We start from the raw sequence: 19,169 nt of genomic DNA on the forward strand, positions 1-19,169 counted from the left end.
GGTTCCTAACGGGCCACAGACTGGTACTTTAGCCCCACAGTCCAACCTCCAAGAGGGGAGATGGACTAAAGACTGAGCTAATCACCAATGAAAGATGATTTAATCAATACTGATGATGTGATGAAATCTCCATAAAAACCCCTAAATGATGGAGTTCAGAGAGGTTCCAGGTTGGTGAAAACACTGAAGTGCTGGGAGGCTCCCATGAGGCTCTTCCATTTGGCTATTCTTGAGTTGTATCTTTTATAACAAACCTGTAATAGTAAGTAAACTATTTTCCCTGAGTACTGAGTGCACTTCTAACAAATTATCAAACTTGAGGAGGGAGGTTATGGTAAGCCCCAATTTACAGTTAGTCAGAAGTACAGAAGGCAGCCTGCAACTTGCGATTGGGGTCAGAAGTGTGGGGCAATCTTGTAGGGAATCCTGTGGGGTCTACACTAATTCCAGGTAGTTGGTGTCAGAACTGAATTGAATTGTAGAACACCCAGTTGGTGTCTGCAGAGAACTGGAAAATTGCTTGGTGTGGAAAACCCACACATCTGGTGTTGTACGTGTGAGTAAAAGAAAACAGACAAAAGTGAAATGTTCTGATATTGTAAAATAGCACTTCTTGACAATTTTTGTTTCTTTTTTCAAAAGTCTGTACTCAGATTTTATGCAAAATATCTGGATTTTAAATGTGGTTCAAAAAAGAAAAGTTTTTAAACATGGTATAGAACAAATAAAACCTACTTCTTATCATCTGCCAGTTTGACATCGCTAGTCTTAACAACCCTCTGGCTAGCCCACGTAACTATAATTTGTTTTCGATTTAGTTCCTGAAAAATACTGAATCCCAGCAGGTTCTATGCCTATCCTCCTTGACAAGTACAGTGTATTATTCTACATGGTAGACTGCAAATATGGCCATAAATTCCTCCTTTCCCTGTATCTATGCTCCTTTGCTCTGTAGCTTTGAGTGCCCTCTCACTGACGCTAAGCTTGGCCATGTGACTTGCTTTTGTCAATGGGAAGTGAGCAAATATGACACAAGCAGAGGCTTGAAAGACGCTTGTGTACTGGGGCTTGCCCTTCCTTGCTGCTCTTTGAAACCCTGCCAATATGTGATGTCCAGACTAGCTTGTTGGAGGATAAGAGGCTACATGAATAGAGGCCCCAGTTGTCTCAGCTAAGGCCATCATAAACCAGTAGGCCTAGCAGATCCACCAACTAACTAGCAATATGAACAACAATGAGACCAGCAAAGATAGCCAAGATCAAAAGACTTCCCAGCCAATCCAGAATTATGAGCTAAATAAATGGTTGTTAGTTTGAGTGACTCAATTTTGAGGAGAGTAGTATTAGCAAGATACCTAATACATGCTACAGTATATTGGTTATATGCATATAAAATTACCATTACAAAAGATTTCTCTTGGTGGAACTAAGAGGGATTTTCCTTAAGGGAAATGGCTTTTATTGTCTAATCACTATCAGCCTTATTATTAACACTAAATGTCATACACATCCTTGTCACTTTTCATTAGCCTCTGAGTTGACAAACGAGAACATAAAGCTACTAAAAATGTAACAGTTTTCTTATTTGCCTAAGGTGTTTGCTTCTATACTCCATGAGTTCTCAAGGATCACTCGCTGTAATAATTTCCCTAGGTTGGAGAACTGCTGGCAAAGAGACAGATGCTTTGGAGCTTGAGGACAGACTGAAATCCTCTTAAGGAAAAATAAAACATCCTGAGAGGGTGACTGGCCTGAATGTAAATGCTTGCATGTGGGTCAAAGGAAGCCCACTGGCAAAGTCAAAATTCTCCTCAAAAGATATCAGAGTGTAAGTTAAGCATTATGGTAATTTAGAAAAAAAAAATTTATTTAATAAAAACTAATAAACCACACAACCACCCAGAAAACATTATTATTTCATAGTGTATGCTGAAAGATAAAATAGTGGCAAGAGGCTCACCTAATAACTAAACTGAATGAGCTGACCTGCTGTGTAGAATTAGCACTATAAACATAAGGGGTAACTTCTAAAATTCATGACTTCTGTGCTCTACTGGTAAATCTATAAGCCTGGTTTTTCTGAAAGAAACTAAGACACCAGAGACAACTGGAATTTAGAATCCTCCTGATTCACAGAATTAAAATATCTGCATTTAGAGAAGCATCGTCCAAAGTATTTAAACTTGTAGTTTTATAACACATCTTTGTATCCTGTATAGCAAATCACATTGCTTTTGTTATCATTTTTTTCTGAACATTCACATCTTTCACTGGGGGAAATGTGGGGATAGGAGGGTTGCCTTATTGGGGCACACACATTACTCCCAGAATTACTCTTCAGAGAAAGGTATACCTAGAGATTATGGTCTTCAATCCATCTATGTCAGAGTTTCAATTTGAGAAATTCTTCCCAGATTTTAGTACTAATCTCTCAATCTCAGCTTTGGTTTTATCTTTCTCTATGTCTAGATAGGTATTACAATTGATAAGACATGCTAGCTTTTTGAGGTCCAACCCTAAAATGGCTACTTTCTATATATTCTCTCCTATGCCAAGGAAAAAATGTAACGAAGAAAGCAATGAAATTCCCTGAACCATGGCACCCTTAACATTAACAGTCAGAAGGTGGCTTCAAAAAAAAAAATTTTTTTTTTTTTAAAATAACTTCTCATTTCTGGGGATTCCTTCATTCTTGAGTATTCTTCATAGGGTGTACCTTTAAAAACATTTTTGTTCAAGATTGGAGAAAATTGCTAATTTCCTATTCCCTTTCACTTCACTTCTTCCTTGTTGCCTACCTTCTAATTTACCAGTGCCCATACTAAAAGATTGGTTTAGTAACCATACGCCATCATATCCCATTTGTTTATTGATGGTGGTCAAGACTAGTACTGATGTCTTGTTATATCATGATCCTCCTGCTGACAAGAGAAGACTCATCAGCAGGAATGGGAAAGAGAGGTTCAAAAACATCTACCTAATGTTCACTGTGTGCCAGATATTTTACTGGACACTTTCAAGTAGATATCTTATTAATTCTCTATAATTTTCCTTATTCCATTTGCAAGTAATAGCATGCACGATCAAAACTATGAATCATCTTCTCTGGATATCATTTTACATCCTACCCTAGCAGATTCAATTCTTTTTAGGCATATATGCCTTACATTTGGGATAGACTCTCTTTTTATATACATGTGTACATGTATACAACCACACTCTGTCTAACAACATTTTGGTCAGCAACAGACCACATATATGACAGTGGTATGCCATATAGCCTAGGTGTACCATAGGCTACACCATCTAGGTTGTGTAAGTGTACTCTATGATGTTCTCACAATAACAAAATCACCTAATGATGCATTTCTCAGAACACACCCTTGTCATCAAGCACCGCATGACTGTATACCTCAACACCACTCTATCCCAACTTCTCCCTCATGAGCCATCTGAAAAGTCAAGGGGTTTAAACCTAACAAAAGTTTTTAAAAAGTAATGCTGACTATAAGCAAAATTTACACTTAAAAAAATTGTCCCTTTTAATTTTACCTTTTTATACAACTTCAAAAAGTAATACATTAGCCATCTTTGTGACAATGTCACAAAATATGATTTTAATATTATTGCCAGGTAGCCAATAATTCTAATTAACTCCTTGATTTCTTATAATGCTAAATTTTAAATCTTCGTGCATGCATGTGTATGTGATCATTCTTTCTAAAAAAAAGTCATTTATATTGACAATTATTTTCTCTTTTTTTTCATGATATACCTTATTGGCCAGTATTTACAAAACAAATTTGAGTTAAAAAAAAAAAGGTCATTGTCTTTTATTCCTAAGTGGGAATTTCCCCAATATTTCACCAGCCATCTCTACTGAGCATCTACAGTGTGCCAGGCTATATTAGTGGCATAAAGATAAATAAACAGGGTTAACTAGCCTCAATGAAACTGCAGTCCAATGGGGAAAGCACAGGTAAATAATTAAGTAAAATTTAATGTTTTCTGTGCTATAATATGTGCATCATTCAAGTACAATGCCAAAACAGGTCATTTCAGGTCCCAGGAGATGGTCATCTCCATCGGAGAGCCCTCTCTCTCTCATCCAAACCAATTTCATCATGTTACCTCCTAAACCTAATCCTTCCTTACATGATCTCTCTAATGTTACGGGGCCCCACAATGCTAGCAATCAATGAGGCTGGAACCCTCTGTGTCATTACTTAGTCCTCTTCTATGCAGGATTCTCAGAGCCACACAAATAGTTTGCCGAGCTTATCAATTATGCCTCAATAATATCTTTTTCAAGACTCCTCGTTCTCATTGTCTTACTTTCATCCTTGTAACTCTTACCTAAATAAACGTATAACCTCCTATCTAGTTTCCTGCTTCTTGGCTCTCCCATTTTACACCACGTTAGCAGATCGCTCTGCAAAAAGCGAGAGCTTTCTAAAGAACAGCATTTGAAGTTCTCTACAATCTATTCCCAACCTTTTCAAATTAATTTCCAGCTGCCAGTCTCTTTCCCACATTCTGTGGCCCAGATGAACTATATTTATATAATGATATCACAAATACCCTAACTCATCTTTCTCAAGAGGTTCTTATTTTTAAAAAAACTACTGTTTTCTACCTTCCTAAATAGTAATTCTAGCCATATTTTAAGATCCAAATTAAATAATGGCTTATCTGAGAAGTTTTACCTTACCTCTTCCATATGGAAAAAACTGGCATTCTCTTTTGAATTCCCCCAGCAATTTATTTGTGCCTCTATGCCTTTTATTAATGTTATCTGCCCTAACAGAATAGATTTTTTAAGAGCAGGACCATCTCTGGCCCCCAAAATGTTGTTAGTATGTAGTTAGTAATCAATAAATTCCTTTTTAACACATTAATGCCTATTAGTTTTACTTTTCAGTCAAACACAGATTCAAGCAGCATAACATGCTGGACCACTCACCTGATTTCCATAGGGAATTGTGCGTTTGTGACCAGGAAACTGGAAATTTTATTCTCGTGGAGTAGCTTCAAAAACCTGTTGATATCTGGGTACATGATGGGCTCTCCCACAAGGGACAATGCACAGTGCTTTACTGTCATTCCTTCTTCAAAGCGTTCTTCTTTAACACCCGGTACTCCTAGAAAACACAGTGAAAAGGAACAAGCTCAGTAAGGCACAGATGGAGAATAACCACTTTTATTTTTCTTAATTGAAAAATTTTAATTTTTCTTAATGGTTCTTTGATTTTAGAAGGCAAATTTATTTTTGATACCAGCCAAGTAATACAAAACAAAGTACAAAGGGAAATGAAAAATTATAATTACTAAAACAGAAAAATCAGTCAGCAACTCTGCAGGTCCCAGGCCTGGCTGGTCCCAGATCTGGCTGTGATCCACGCTCACGAGTAGGAATAGGACCCTGGATTTAGAACATTACATTAGTGTAGTAGGGCACCTGCACCTAAAATATGTAAACATAATTCAGCTTATTGTATCACTACAGTTCCCTACCTCTCCAAGGTAGGGATTGTGTGGCTGAATGCCACTATTGTACTCTGATATGTGTGGAGCCATGCGGTCCCCTGGAGAGCGGAGGGGGAGCAGAAGAGCAGAAGCAGAAGCCCGCTCCCTGCATAGACTTCACTTCCCACAACAGAAGTGCATTCCCAACAATAAAGTTGGTGCCTGCCGTCTCATTCTCATGTCAGCCTCTTGTGCATTCTTCCAACTGGGCATCTCACCATTGAAACCTTCCTTTCTCAATCAGCTCAGCGCTGACACTTGGCGTAGTCAGCGGGAAGAGGTGTGTACGGTCCCCAGTGCTCAAGACGGTCCCAGTTGGAGGAGATCTGAGTGGAGGACATGTGGCCCCTCGCCTCCCAGTAGTATTCCATGGCTGCATATCTGGCTACATGGATACTCCCAGAGGATTGGGATGCAGTGAAGCCACAATCAGAGGACGTCAGGAAAGCCCTGGAGATGTTGGAGCCGAATGTCTCAATCGCTTATCAGAAGGCAGCGGGTCACGTAGCCTGGATGTTCCTGGCGGTGCTATGGCAGGCCAGCCTGCAGGTTTAGGATCAATTTCAGCGGGTGCAGCAGCTACAATGCCAGGAAGAAGTGCTGGAAAGGCAGTTGGTGGCAGCAGAACGCATGCTGCAGGACCCTGAAAGGTCGCGGCCACCGTCCCAGTCTCGGAGCTCGCCAGCAATACCACAGCAAGCGTGGCCGGTGATGCGGCAGCAGGTTGAAGTGAAACAGCCATTGGCCCTGGTGGGGGGGGGGGGGGGGGGGGGGGGGGGGGGGGGTGGGAAGCTGACGGCGCACCCCAGGCTAAAAAGCGAACCATCTTGATCCTGCAGAACTCTGAGACTTGACGAAACAGGTACGGCTGTTTTCCCAGAGAGCTGGGAAAACGGTTCCAGGGTGGCTGCTGCAGCTGTGGGATACGAGGCTGAAGGGACTGAATTATCTCTGGAAGAGATAGCTTGGCTGGCCTCCATAACGGTGATACCGTCCCTCAGGCAGCGTCTCCATAATGTGGCGTGAACAGCGCAGGGCGCAGGCAATCATTCCCTGATTAACTGGCTCATGTCCACTGCATGGAGAGTGTGGGCCCACCCAGGGGAGCTGCCAGAGACAGTGAGCAGATGGACCACATACTTATATCTGGTCCAGGTAATTCAGCAAATGGGCATGCGACAGATGATGTTTCGTGCCCAGTACACTAGCCTGGATGAGGAGGTCCTTCATACAACCCATATGAAGGACTTGATCTTGACCTCTGGCCCAGCACGTACTTCTGGCACCATGGAGGCACTGCTGGCCCTCTATGTGGCCACGAGGTGATAGGCGGATCCACGAGGTGACCTCCACTATGGCTAGCTTGGGGGACGTGAAAGTAAAACACGAACAGCGTTCCACCCAAGTGCATGCTCTACTGCCCACCGCACGCCAGTGCATGGACAGGGGCGTGGCTAAAAAGCCGGAGTGGAGCAGCGCCCAGCCCATTGGGCTGTGAGTGAGCCACAGGTAAATGCAGTTTGATCTCCTCGCGGCAGAGGTCACTGCAGGAAAGATTGAGCAGCAACCTAATGAAGTGCTGCTGGCGCTATGGAATCAGCTATGCCCTAATCAGCAATTGTCTCTTATTCTCGAGAAAGCCACAGCCATGAGGCGCGGCTAGCCAATTATCTTCCTAATTAGTGATTCCACTGGGACACCTGGTTGGCGGGGGAGCTAGCTGACCTGAAACCTCGGGAGCTGAATAAGGTTACCCCGCCCCTGCATGCTGCCATGCCGAACGTCATGTCCTTCATGGGTCGGTTGTCACATGAACTTGGACAATACCATTATGTGGTGGACTTGGCAAATGCCTTTTTCTCTAACCCTACCCTGTGCCGTGGTCTTGTGGCTCAAGATTTAGCCATATGGAAATAACCGCCCGTAGTGCACTTGTATCACTACATTGATGATATAATGCTAACCTCTGATTCTTTTACAGAACTAGAAGCAGTGGCGGCCAGCTTGTGAGAAGCTCTCGCTGACTGGGTTTGCGCAGTCAGCAAGGTCAAGGTCCAGGGACCTGGGTTCTCTGTCAAATTCTTGGGAATTGTTTGGTCAGGGAAGACAAAAGTAATGCTGGAGGTGGTGACCAATAAGATATAGGCATATCTCCAACTGACACTGTGAAGCAGCTCCAAACCTATTTGGGACTGCTGAGGTTTCAGAGGGTGTTCATCCCTCATTCGGCCTCCTTGATGTGACCTCTGTACCGTCTAGTGAGATGGGGTGCCCAGTGGTATTGGACTCCTGAGATAGAAGAGGCCTTTAAGACTACAAAGCAAGCTGTAGCACAAGCTCAAACTACGTGTTGTAGATCCAGATCTCTCATTCCTGCTTACAGTGCAAGTGGATGATACAGGGTTTGGATGGGGCTTGTGGCAGAAGCATGGGTGCCGGAAGGTACTGATAGGCTTCTGATTCCAGTTATGGAAAGGCACGGAAGCGCAGTATTCTCTGATAGAGAAGCAACTGGCTGCCATATATGCATCCCTGTTGACCAGTGAGGCCATCACTGGCCGTGGAGGGGTGGCTGCAGTCTTAGGGAAGACTCCCTATATGAGAATTGAACAGACCCATAAGCTGTCTAAGCAGAGCTCCTGGTGGAGCCTGCTGAGATGAGAGACATACCGAGTCCCTATGTAGAGGGTTGGACTCCCATCCCTGAGGATGCCTGGTACACAGATGGCTTGTACCATAGAACAGGTAGTGAAATGATGGGGGCTACCGTTGATGAGGGCACAAGCACAAGTTGCTGTGCCACAATGCCCCTGGTGTGCTGAGCAGCACCCAGAGACGGCAGGTAAAGAGAACCCCGGAGGTGATGCCCCATGGGGCTAAGCCACTCCAGGAATGACAAGTGGATTGTGGGCCCACGGTATCACCCTCTGGGCCAGATCCTGCGCCAAAACCCTGTAGCGGGTGGAGTGTGGGTCCTAGGTCTGGCTGTGATCCATGCTCAAGGCTAGGAACAGGACCCGAGATTTAAAATGTTACATTAGTATAGTAGGGTGCCTGTGCCTAAAATATGTAAACATAATTCAGCTTATTGTAACATGCATGTGTGGCTGAATGTCACTACTGTACTCTTATATGTGTGGAGCCATGTGGTCCCCTGGAGAGCGGAAGGGGAGAAGAAGAGCAGAAGCCCACTCCCCACAATAAACTGCACTTCCCGCAACAGAAGTGCGCTCCCCACAATAAAGTTGGTATCTGCCGTTTCATTCTCCTGTTGGCCTCTTGTGCATTCTTCCAGCTGGGCATTTCCCTATCGAACATTCCCTTCTCAATCAGCTCAGCACTGACAAACCCCACCCTCGATTTTACTGCTAATTAAACTAGTCAATACAAGCAGGCAAAACTAACTTTGTTAGCTAATTATTTGAAACACAGACTATATTACTTTCTTTAATTTGCTTAGCTCTGCATTCTTTCATGTTGGTCTAAGAAAATGAACTCAGTCTATCTACTTAAAGAAAAGCCTCTTCTAGACCAATAATTTCCCCCTTCATTTCTCAAGTACTATTCTAAATTGGTCCAAAAGTACAGAGGAGAGAAAAAGAAGAAACCTGTAGTTCTCACCTTTGGCTTCATACTGCAATCACCAGGAGAGTGTCAAAAACTCCTGCCACCTAGGTCCACTGCCAAAGATTGTTTAATTGGAGAACGTGCAAGCCAGGGTAATGGGAGCCTTAAAAGTTCCTCTGGTAATTCTAACATGCAGACCCAGTTGAAAACCACAGCATAAACCAGAGGTCCACAAACTCATCTGCACATTGGAATCATCTGGGAATCTTAAACCTTCCAAACTCAAGGCCACAGAGCAGACCAATTAAATCACAATCTCTGGGGAGGAACACAGGCATTAGGAGTTTTTGAAGCTCCCCAGGTGATTCCAATGTGCAAACAAGTGTGGGGACCACTGGCACATACAACCACAGTTAGAAATCAGAATTACCCAAAGAACTTTTAAAAACTGCACGGTCCGTGTGGTATCCCAAGCTAATTAAACTGCAATCTCGGGATGGGACTCACACATCAGTATTTTTTTTAAGTGATTCCATTGTACAGTGTGGATGGAGAAGCGCTGCTCTCAACTCAATGTAGAAAGCATTCACGAAAGCCCCTCGATCTAACAGAGAATGACTTGGAAAGAGTGTAAAAAAGCAAATAAAAAAATATTTCCTTTATTTCAGTTATATCTATCAATTATCTTATAGATTCTTTTTGAAGAATATATTTTCTCTGAAGAACAAATTCCTCATGGAGATAGGGGATGGGAAGGCATGCTCATATTCCCTCTGGGTCATGTATTAGCCAAGTTTTATTTTTGAACTACAAACAGTACCTACCTCAACAAATTTTTGTTAGGATTAAATGAGATAACACATGTAAAGGCTTTAGCAGAGTGCCTGGCACACAAGAAACAGTCATTACGGATTTCTTATTATCAGTACCTTTATCCCGGCTTCTTAACATGATTAAATCCCAGTCACTATAACCTTAACAACAACAAACATGAAGAAAATAAAGTGAGCTTTTATTGCTCGCTTGTGCCTTAGTTTCCAGGAAGTGATTTTCTCAAATTCTGGCCCTATCAGTAAGCTGGTTTGTGTCCCTGGTCAGGCCACTCACCCTCCCAATGCCCATTCCCTGACCTATAAAGATAAGGATTACACACACACAGACACAGAGCTATTATAAGAATTCAATAAAATAAGCCACTTGAAAGACCTAGTGTGGTGACAGACCCAGCACATAAGCATTCAAAAAATGTTAGCTGTAAACATTTTATAATAATAATAATAATAATAATTTATTTTGTGAATTGAAACAGAAATTCGGTTAATTATTTTAAATAAAATGGTAATTCCATTCAATTCAACATGTTTATTGATCACCCACTATGTGCCAAGCACTGTTCTAGGCAAGGTTCTTATCAGTAAATAAAAATAAGAGAAAAACCGCTGCCTTTGTAAAGTTTAAATTCTTGCATGTGAGAGACAGAGAGTAAGCATTAAACATAATATATCAGTAAATTCTAGAGCAGAGAGGTTCAATAATTTTTTTATTTAGATATAACAGACGTACATTATATTAGTTTCAGGTGTACAAAATAATGGTTTGATATCTTTATATATTGTGAAATGATTATCACAATAAGTCTTAAGTAATATTCATCACCACACAATGTTACAATTTTTTTTCTAGTGATGAGAACCTTTAAGATATAACTTCTTAGCAACTTTCAAATATACGATACAGTATTATTAACTATAGTCACCATGTTGTACAGAACATCCCCATGACTTACTTTAAAAATGGAAGTTTGTACCTTTTTGACCCTTTTCATCCATTTCACCCATCCCCATAATACAGTAGCCACCAGCTGCAGGTGACTCTTGAACACTCGAAATGTGACCTAGTGTGACTGAGGAACTGAATTTTTTTGTTTTATTTAATTTTTGTTTATTAAAATGTAAAGGGCCACATGTGGCTAATGGCTACCATATAGGATATGCATTTCTTTAGTATATGAGAAGGTGATAAGCATATGGTAAAGAAAAGGTACGTTAGGGTAAAGAATGGGAGTCCCAAGAAGAAAAAGCAGGCTGCCCTGTGAAATAGGGTGGTCAGGACAAGCCTCATGGGAAAGGTGAGAGCTAACTTGAAGGAGATGAGGGAATGGGTCGAGAGGCTAAAGAGAGAAAGAGCATGCTGGGCTTTGGAAAGCTGAACAAAAGCCCTAAGAAGGGAGCATGCTGATGTGTTCAAGGACTGCGGGTAATATGGGCAGCCACTGCAGGGTTTTGAGAAGGGTAGCCTAATATAATTTTTTTTTAAAAATGGATCACATTGGGTGATCTATTGAGAAAAGAGGGGCAAGGAGAGAGACTAACCTGCCAAGAGGTTACTGTATAATCTTTGGACGAACTGATAGTGGCTTGCACCAAGGTAGTGACAATGGAGGTAGCTAGAATAAAGACAACACCAGGTGTACCTACTGAAGTATAGTCAACAGGATTTCCTAATGGATTGGATATAGAGCATGACAGAAGGAGACCTGTTAATGATTTCTACTAAGTTTTTGGCCTAAGCAAAAGGGTCACCATCAACTGAGACAAAGAATGCCTTGGGGGTACTAGGTAATGGAGGTAGGGGAGTAAGTATTATGTGTCCAATTTTAGACATGTGAAGTTTTATATGTCTGTTAGAGATCTGAATGTGTGTCTAACATTCAAGTTTGGATTCTGAGAGAAAGGACTGGATGGCAATAAACATTTTGGCAAATGGATGGTATCTACACCCTTGGGTGGAATAAGATTACCAAGGCAATAAGTGTAGCATTCTAGACACTCACATATCTAGGGAAAGGAAGAAGGGCCACCAAAGGACACTGACAAGGAGCAGCCAGGAAAGAAAGAGGAAAACTTAAATAGCTCATTTAGTTGCCCATTTAGACAACTAAAAAACAAACAAAAACCAAGACCAAAAAGAAAAAGAGAAAAAAAAGCCCTGTGGGAAGTGATGTCAGAGCATGGAGGCTTGAGTGGACCACCAGGTCTCTCCTCTTGAAGTTACAGCAAGTTGGATAGCTATAATTCCACACACACACACAAAAACCTTTCTCAAAACACAAACATGTCTGAGAGTTCCTCACATTGAAACATCTGAAGGTGGGTGTATGGGAGGAAACAGAGGAGGAGGGAAGGGGAAAAGACAAGAGACAGGTGCCACAGGTGCAGCAGGGGAGTAGTCAGGTTATAGCATACAAATTCTGCAGCCCTGAGGAGCAGGGGGTAGAATCAACATTCTTGCCTGAGTGGTCAGCACATGCTGAACCCAGTGACAGGAGCAGAGACAGAACAAAAAGGTGCGGCATCTGTGGTGTAGCAGCCACCATTGCTAGGCAGAAAACACACAGACATATAGCCATCTCTGCTCACCCTCTCAGAGCTTGCAGTGGGCCGTAGCAGAAGCTGCTGCAGTGAAACATGAGATTATAGAACACACTATCCGCAGCCCTGAAGAATAGAGAAACAGAAACATTTCCTCCTGAGCGGCAAGTCACATTGCTAATCCCAGTGACAGGGGCAGAGATACAGGGGTGTGACAGCTAAGGTCTGGAGGCCACCATTACCAGGAGAAGAAAGTCACAAATGCACAATCTGGCCTCTTGCAGTCCATCCTGCCTCCATCTATCATAGCAGAGCCCAGTGGAGGCACCTACAACAACTAATAATACAGCTCTGCTTTCAGCACCCAGTTACGGGAGGCAGCACTGGGATCTCACGGGCTCAGAACCCCATTATCCAAAAAATGCACCATGAAGTGTGTGTGGGGGTGTACCTTGAGACTAAGGCAACCTGGTCACAGAGCGGAAGCACTCCACAGGGAATAAAGGGCATTTTCTGTGAACAAGGTGACACCACCCAACAAAGATCCCCGAAGCCTCAGCAGTACAAGTAAGAGAAAATAAAAACGTATGCTTCAGTGCCACCCATTGGAAAACAAAAGAAAGACCTTTTGTTATCAATCTGCTAAATAGAGAAGTGTCACTCTTTAAAAGAGCAGATTTCATTCCCATTAATGCCTAGGCAGAAAAATAATCCATCAAATATCCAGGTAACTCACAAAGAAAATGAACAATCTCCAAAAAATAAACTTAAAGACATGGAAATATGTGATTTAAATGACAGAGAATTCCATATTTCAGTTCTGAAAAAACTCAATGAGATACAGAAAACTCAGAAAGGCAGTTTTAATAAACTCGGAAATAAAATCAACAAACAAAAGAAATGCTTTACTACAGGGATTGAAACTATAAAAAAAAGAACAAAGTAGAAATTCTGGAGCTGAAGAACTCAATAAAAGAGATGAAAAATGAACTAGAAAGATTAGGACCAGATGGAAGAAAGAACTAGTGATATCAAAAATAGAAATCTAGAAATGATACAGATAGAAGACTTCAAAATAATAAAAAAAAAAGAGAATTCTATGTGATTATCTGACTCCATCAGAAAGAGCAATATAAGAATAATGTGTGTGCCAGAAAAAGAGAGAAGGGAACAGAAAGCCTATTCGAACAAATAATCGATGAGAACTTCCCAAACAGATGTAAAGAACTGGATCTTTGAATAAGAACTACCAATCCAGAAAGGTCTTCTCCAAAGAACATTAAAACTTTCAAAAATTAATGACACAGAAAGGATTCTCAAGGCAGCTAGGGAAAAGAAGACGGTAACCTACAAAGGAAATCTCTTTTGATTACTATTAGTTCTTTCACCAGAAACCCTACAACCTAGGAGCAAGTGGAATCAAATATTCAAATTATTGAAAGAGAGAAATTACCAGTCAACAATAGTATATGCAGCAAAGTTACCCTTTAGATATGAGGAAAAAATAAAGACTTTCCTAAGCATACAGAAAACTGAGTAAATTTACATCACAAGACCTGCATTACAAGAAATACAGAGGGGTGCTCTTCTACTTCAAAAAAAAAAAAAAAGGACAAAAGGATAAAAAACTATGAGAAAGGTGACAAATAGACAGACAGAAACAGGAAACTATAACCCTTGTTCAGAACAGAATGTCAAACACTTAAATTAACAAAGGTTAAAGAGGTAAAAACATTTTTTAAAAGAAGAGTTTCTGCACTTTGGAAATGAACACAGCATATAGGAATAATTTGTGAAAATGAAAAATTAAAGGAGGAGGAGGAGGACTCAAATTACACTGGTGAATGAAGATAAGATGCAATCAGAAGAAAAAGGACGACTGTATATATGAAAGTTTATTTTGCATAAATCGGATGATAATCACACTCAAAAAAATCTAGAACTGAGACACTAATAAAAAAAGAGGAAAGGGAGGGGGAAAAAATGAGAATACCACCAAACTAAAATAAGACAAAGAAACACAAGAGAAAATAAAGAATAGTGACACAGAGCTTTCAAAAAACAAGAGATAAAATGGCTACAAAAAAAATCTTCATATATCAATAATCACCCTAAATGTAAAGACTGAACTCATCAATTAACATGCACAGAGTAGGAGAATGTTTTTGTCAAAAAACAAAATCCAGGAGACCAGGCAAAATGGCATAAATTGATAGAGGCCTGATACATCACCTCTTGTGACCAAATCAAGTTGTGATAGAAACATGGAACAAACAGCAAGCAGAGTCACCTGGGGTCTAGATGAACAGAAGCCTTACAACTAGGGAGAGAAATAAGAAATCACTCTGCAAAGGAGAAGGCAGGAGGAGGCAAAGACATGAGGCTGCCCTGTCCAGAGTGGCTGAGTGGGACACAGGCTACAGTAGCAGCAGTAACCAGCAGCTGCAGATGCCTTCCTTAAAGGGGTCATGTCCACAATGGAATTTTCACAGTGACGGACTTCCTAGCTCTGAGCACCAGTGCCAGGTCGGCTGCTCGGGGGGTACCAAGGACTTACAGGGGGTCACTGAGTTGGAGGGAGGGCCGGAGGCTTTCTCCTAGGCAGAATTCTGGCAGTATCCATTGTTCTTCAGTTGAGCCCTCCCCATTCCCAGTGTGTGGACGCAGCACAGCCATAGCTGAGATGTCATCAAACTGGGTAACAGAGGTTGCTCCGCCCAGAGGATTCCTTGAAACTCTACCTCCCTCAACTCAGCGACTGCAGCCAAGCCATAACCCTTTGTGTCCTTCACCAGTCCTGTGCCACTTGCTAAGCAGCTCCAAGACATACTCATGGCAGCTGACCTCAGTTTCTGGCATGGCCTCTTGAGGCAACTATGAGCACAGCATCTGTGGATTGCTTGCTGAATCTTAACAGGTGGCCCCAGAGGGACACAGACTAGAGCTAAACTTGACTGTGCCACTGGACACCTACTACACAAAGCTACACTAATAAGATCAGGAGACTTAGGAGCTTTGCTTAGTACATAGGAACAGACACAGAAAGGCAGCAAAAATGAGAAGACAAAGAAGCAGAAACCATATGAGAGAACAGAACAGAGATCCAGGAATAATGGAGTCAAGCAATCTAACAAATGCGGCGTTCAAAACACTGGTTATAAAGATGCTCAATGAACTTAAGAGAAGTGTAGGTGAATTCAGTGAAAACAAAGAGATAAAAAACATAAAAATGGAAATGGAAATTATAAGAAGGAACCAGTCAGAAATGAAGAACACATTATCTGAGATGAAGGGTGTATTAGAGGAAATCAACAGAGTAGATAAAGAGGATCGAACCACTGATATAGAGGATGGGGAAGCCAAGGACACTCAATCAGAACAGCAAGAAAAAATAAACCAAGACTATAATAACAATTTAAGGAGCCTATGGGACACAATTACATGTAAAAATATCCGTGTCATAGGGGTAACTGAAGGAAAACATGAAGTTGAAAAGCTATTTGAAGAAATAATGATAGAAAACTTCCTTAACCTGGTGAAAGAAACAGGAAGCCCAGAAAGCCAGAAAGTCCCCAAAAAGATGAATCCAAAGAGGCCCAAACCAAGGCACCTCATAATTAAAATACCAAAGGTTAAATACAAAGATAGAATTTTGAAAGCAGCAAGAGAAAACCAGATGGTTACCTACAAGGGAGCACCCATAAGACTGGCTTCTTAAAAAAATTTCTCAAAAGGACATGAGGGTTTGGCTCAAAATATTCAACATGATGTAACCCAGGATCTACAACCAAGAGTACTTTACTCAGCAATGCTATCATTTAGAGTTGAAGGACAAATAAAGAGCTTCTCAGACAAAAATAAGCTAAAGGAATTTATCAACACCAAGCCAGTATTACAGGCAATATTGGAGGGACTTTAAGAAGAAAAAACATGTATCAAAAACATGAATAAAGAATGGTAATAACTGAATTCCTATCAACAAGTGCCTCAAATGGAAAAGAATCAAATGCTCAGACCAAAAGATAGAGTGGCTGAATGGATAGAAAACAAGACTTCTACATATGCTGCCTACAAGAGACTCACTTCAGATTAAAAGACACACACAGACTAAAAGGAAGGGGATGGAAAAAGATATTGCCTTGATGGACCTAGAGAGTATTGCGCTGAATGGAGTAAGCTGGATAGAGAAAGACAAATATTACATGATTTCACATACATGGAGAATCTAAAGAACAAAATAAACAACAAAAACGAAAGCAAACTCATAGATACAGAGAATATTTTGAGGACTACTAGGTGGGAAGGGGATTGCAGGGAGACAGTGAAAAGGGGCAAAAGGATTAAGAAGTACAAATGGATAGTTACAAAATAGACATGGAGATACAAAGTGTAGCATAAGGAAAATAATTAACAATGTTGTAATAAATATGTAAAGGGGAAGTGGGGTACTAGGTTTAGTGGGCTTAACACTTTGTGAGTTATATGGATCTCTAATCACTACGCTGTAAAACTAAAATTAATATATTATTGTACGCCAACTCTAATTGAAAAAAACTCACTGAATTGTACAATGTAAATACAAGCAATTAATAGCCATTATATTTCAATAAAGCTGGGAAAAAAATCCAACTATATGCTGCCTTCAGAAGACACATCTCAGCTGCAAGAACAAATACAGATTCAAAACAAAGGGGTGAAAACTGATACTCAAAGCAAATGGTATCCAGAGAAAAGTGAGTCTATCGTATTATATGAGACAAAACAGATTTTAAGATAAAAAATGTAATGAGATGAAGATGGACATTTTATAATGATAAAGGGGACAATACATCAACTTAATAATATATGTATCCAACCTGGAAACACCAAAATATAAAAAGCAACTACTAATGGAACTAAAGGGAGAAACTGACCAATTCTACCAATTATAGTAAGGGATCTAAATACTCAATTGACAGCAGTTAATAGAACATCCAAACAGGAAATCAATAAGGGATATCAGATTTAAATGACATATTAGAACAAATAGACATAGTTGATTTTAACAGAGCTTTTTGTTTGAAAACACCAGGATATACATTCTTTTCTAGTGCACATGAAACATTCTTAAGGGTAGACCATATGTTGGGGCACAAAACTGGTCATATAAAATTTAGGAAGACTGAAATCATAATAAGCATATTCTCTGACCACAATGCTTTGAAATTGGAAATCAAATGCAGAAAGAAAGCGGGAAAAATCACAAATATGTACAGATTAAACAACATGCTACTAAACAATGACTGGGTCAAAGAAAAAATAAGAGATCAAAAATACACAGACAAATGAAAATGGCAACATGACATATCAAAATGTGGGGGATATAGCAAAAGTGGTAATAAGAGGGAAGTTTATAGCATTACAGGCATACCTCAAGCAACAACAACAAAAACTATCAAATGACCTAACATTCCACCTAGAAAAAGAGTAAATGAAGCCCAGAGTCAGTAGAAGGAAGGAAATAAAAGTTAGAGCAGAATTAAACAAAATAGAAAACAAAGACAACAGAAACAATTAATGCAACAAAGAGCAGGTTCTTTAAAAACATTAATAAAATTGACAAACCTCTGGCTAGATTCACTAAGAAGAAAAGAGAAAAGACTCAAGCAAACTTAGAAATGAAAGAGAATTTATGGCAGACACCACAAAAATACAAAAAAATACAAGAATACTATGAAAGCCTGGTACACCACCAAATTCAAAAACCAAGAAGAAATGGACAAATTCTTAGAAATACATAATCTTCCTAGACTGAATCATGAAGAACTGGAAAATCTAAATAGACCAGTGAACAGTAAGGAAATTGAAATAGTCATCAAAACCTCCCAAAAAGTAAAATTCTAGGAACAGATGCCTTCAGTAGTGAATTCTACCAAACATTCAAAGAAGATTTAATATCTATCCTTCAAAAACTCTTTCAAATAATTAAAGAAGAGGTAATACTTAACTCATTTTATGAGGTCAACGTTACCCAGATACGAAGACCTGGCAGAGACAACACAACACAAAAAAAAACAATGTCTCTGATAAATACAGATGCAAAAATCCTAAACAAAATACTAGCAAATCGAACACAAATACATTATTAAAAAGATAACAGATCACAATGAGGTGGGGTTCATTCCAGGGGCACAATGATGGTTCAGTACATACAAATCAATTAATCTAATATACCACATTAACAAATTAAAGAACAAAAATCATATGATCATATCAAAAGATACAGAAAAAACATTTGATAAGATACAACATCCATTTATGATTAAAATACTCAAAAAAATGGGTATAGAAGAAAGGTCATATATTATAAACTCTCAGCTAATATCATGTAATGGTATAGAATTGAAAGCTTTCCAAGATAAAAAACAAAACAAGAATGCCTACTCTCAACACTGCTGTTCAGTATAATACCGGAAGTCCTAGCCAGAGCAATCAGGCAAGGGAAAGAATTGAAAGGCATTCGAATTGGGAATGAATATATAAAATTGTCACTTTTTGCAGATGATATGTTTCCTTATATAGAAAATCCTAAAGACATCAGTAAAAAACTTTCAGAAACAATAAAAACAAATACTGTAAAGTAGTAGGATACAAAATCAATGTACAAAAATCTATTGTGTTCCTATATACTAACAATGAAATTTCAGAAGAAGAAATGAAAAAAAC

The 19,169-nt window shown here is 40.0% G+C and overlaps 1 protein-coding gene across 2 annotated transcripts in view; it reads right to left on the reverse strand.

The window, feature by feature from the left end:
• Window positions 1-19,169, reverse strand: part of LOC105296721 (S-adenosyl-L-methionine-dependent tRNA 4-demethylwyosine synthase) — a 186,535-nt gene that overhangs the window by 77,926 nt on the left and 89,440 nt on the right. For both annotated transcript variants that reach the window (XM_011366973.2, XM_011366972.2), the window contains exon 12: window positions 4,964-5,141. In XM_011366973.2, coding sequence (XP_011365275.1) covers window positions 4,964-5,141 — 178 coding nt within the window. The remainder of the gene's footprint in view (window positions 1-4,963; window positions 5,142-19,169) is intronic.

This window comes from Pteropus vampyrus, unplaced genomic scaffold, assembly GCF_000151845.1.
Source record: "Pteropus vampyrus isolate Shadow unplaced genomic scaffold, Pvam_2.0 Scaffold128, whole genome shotgun sequence".
NCBI classification, from domain to species: Eukaryota; Metazoa; Chordata; class Mammalia; order Chiroptera; family Pteropodidae; genus Pteropus; species Pteropus vampyrus.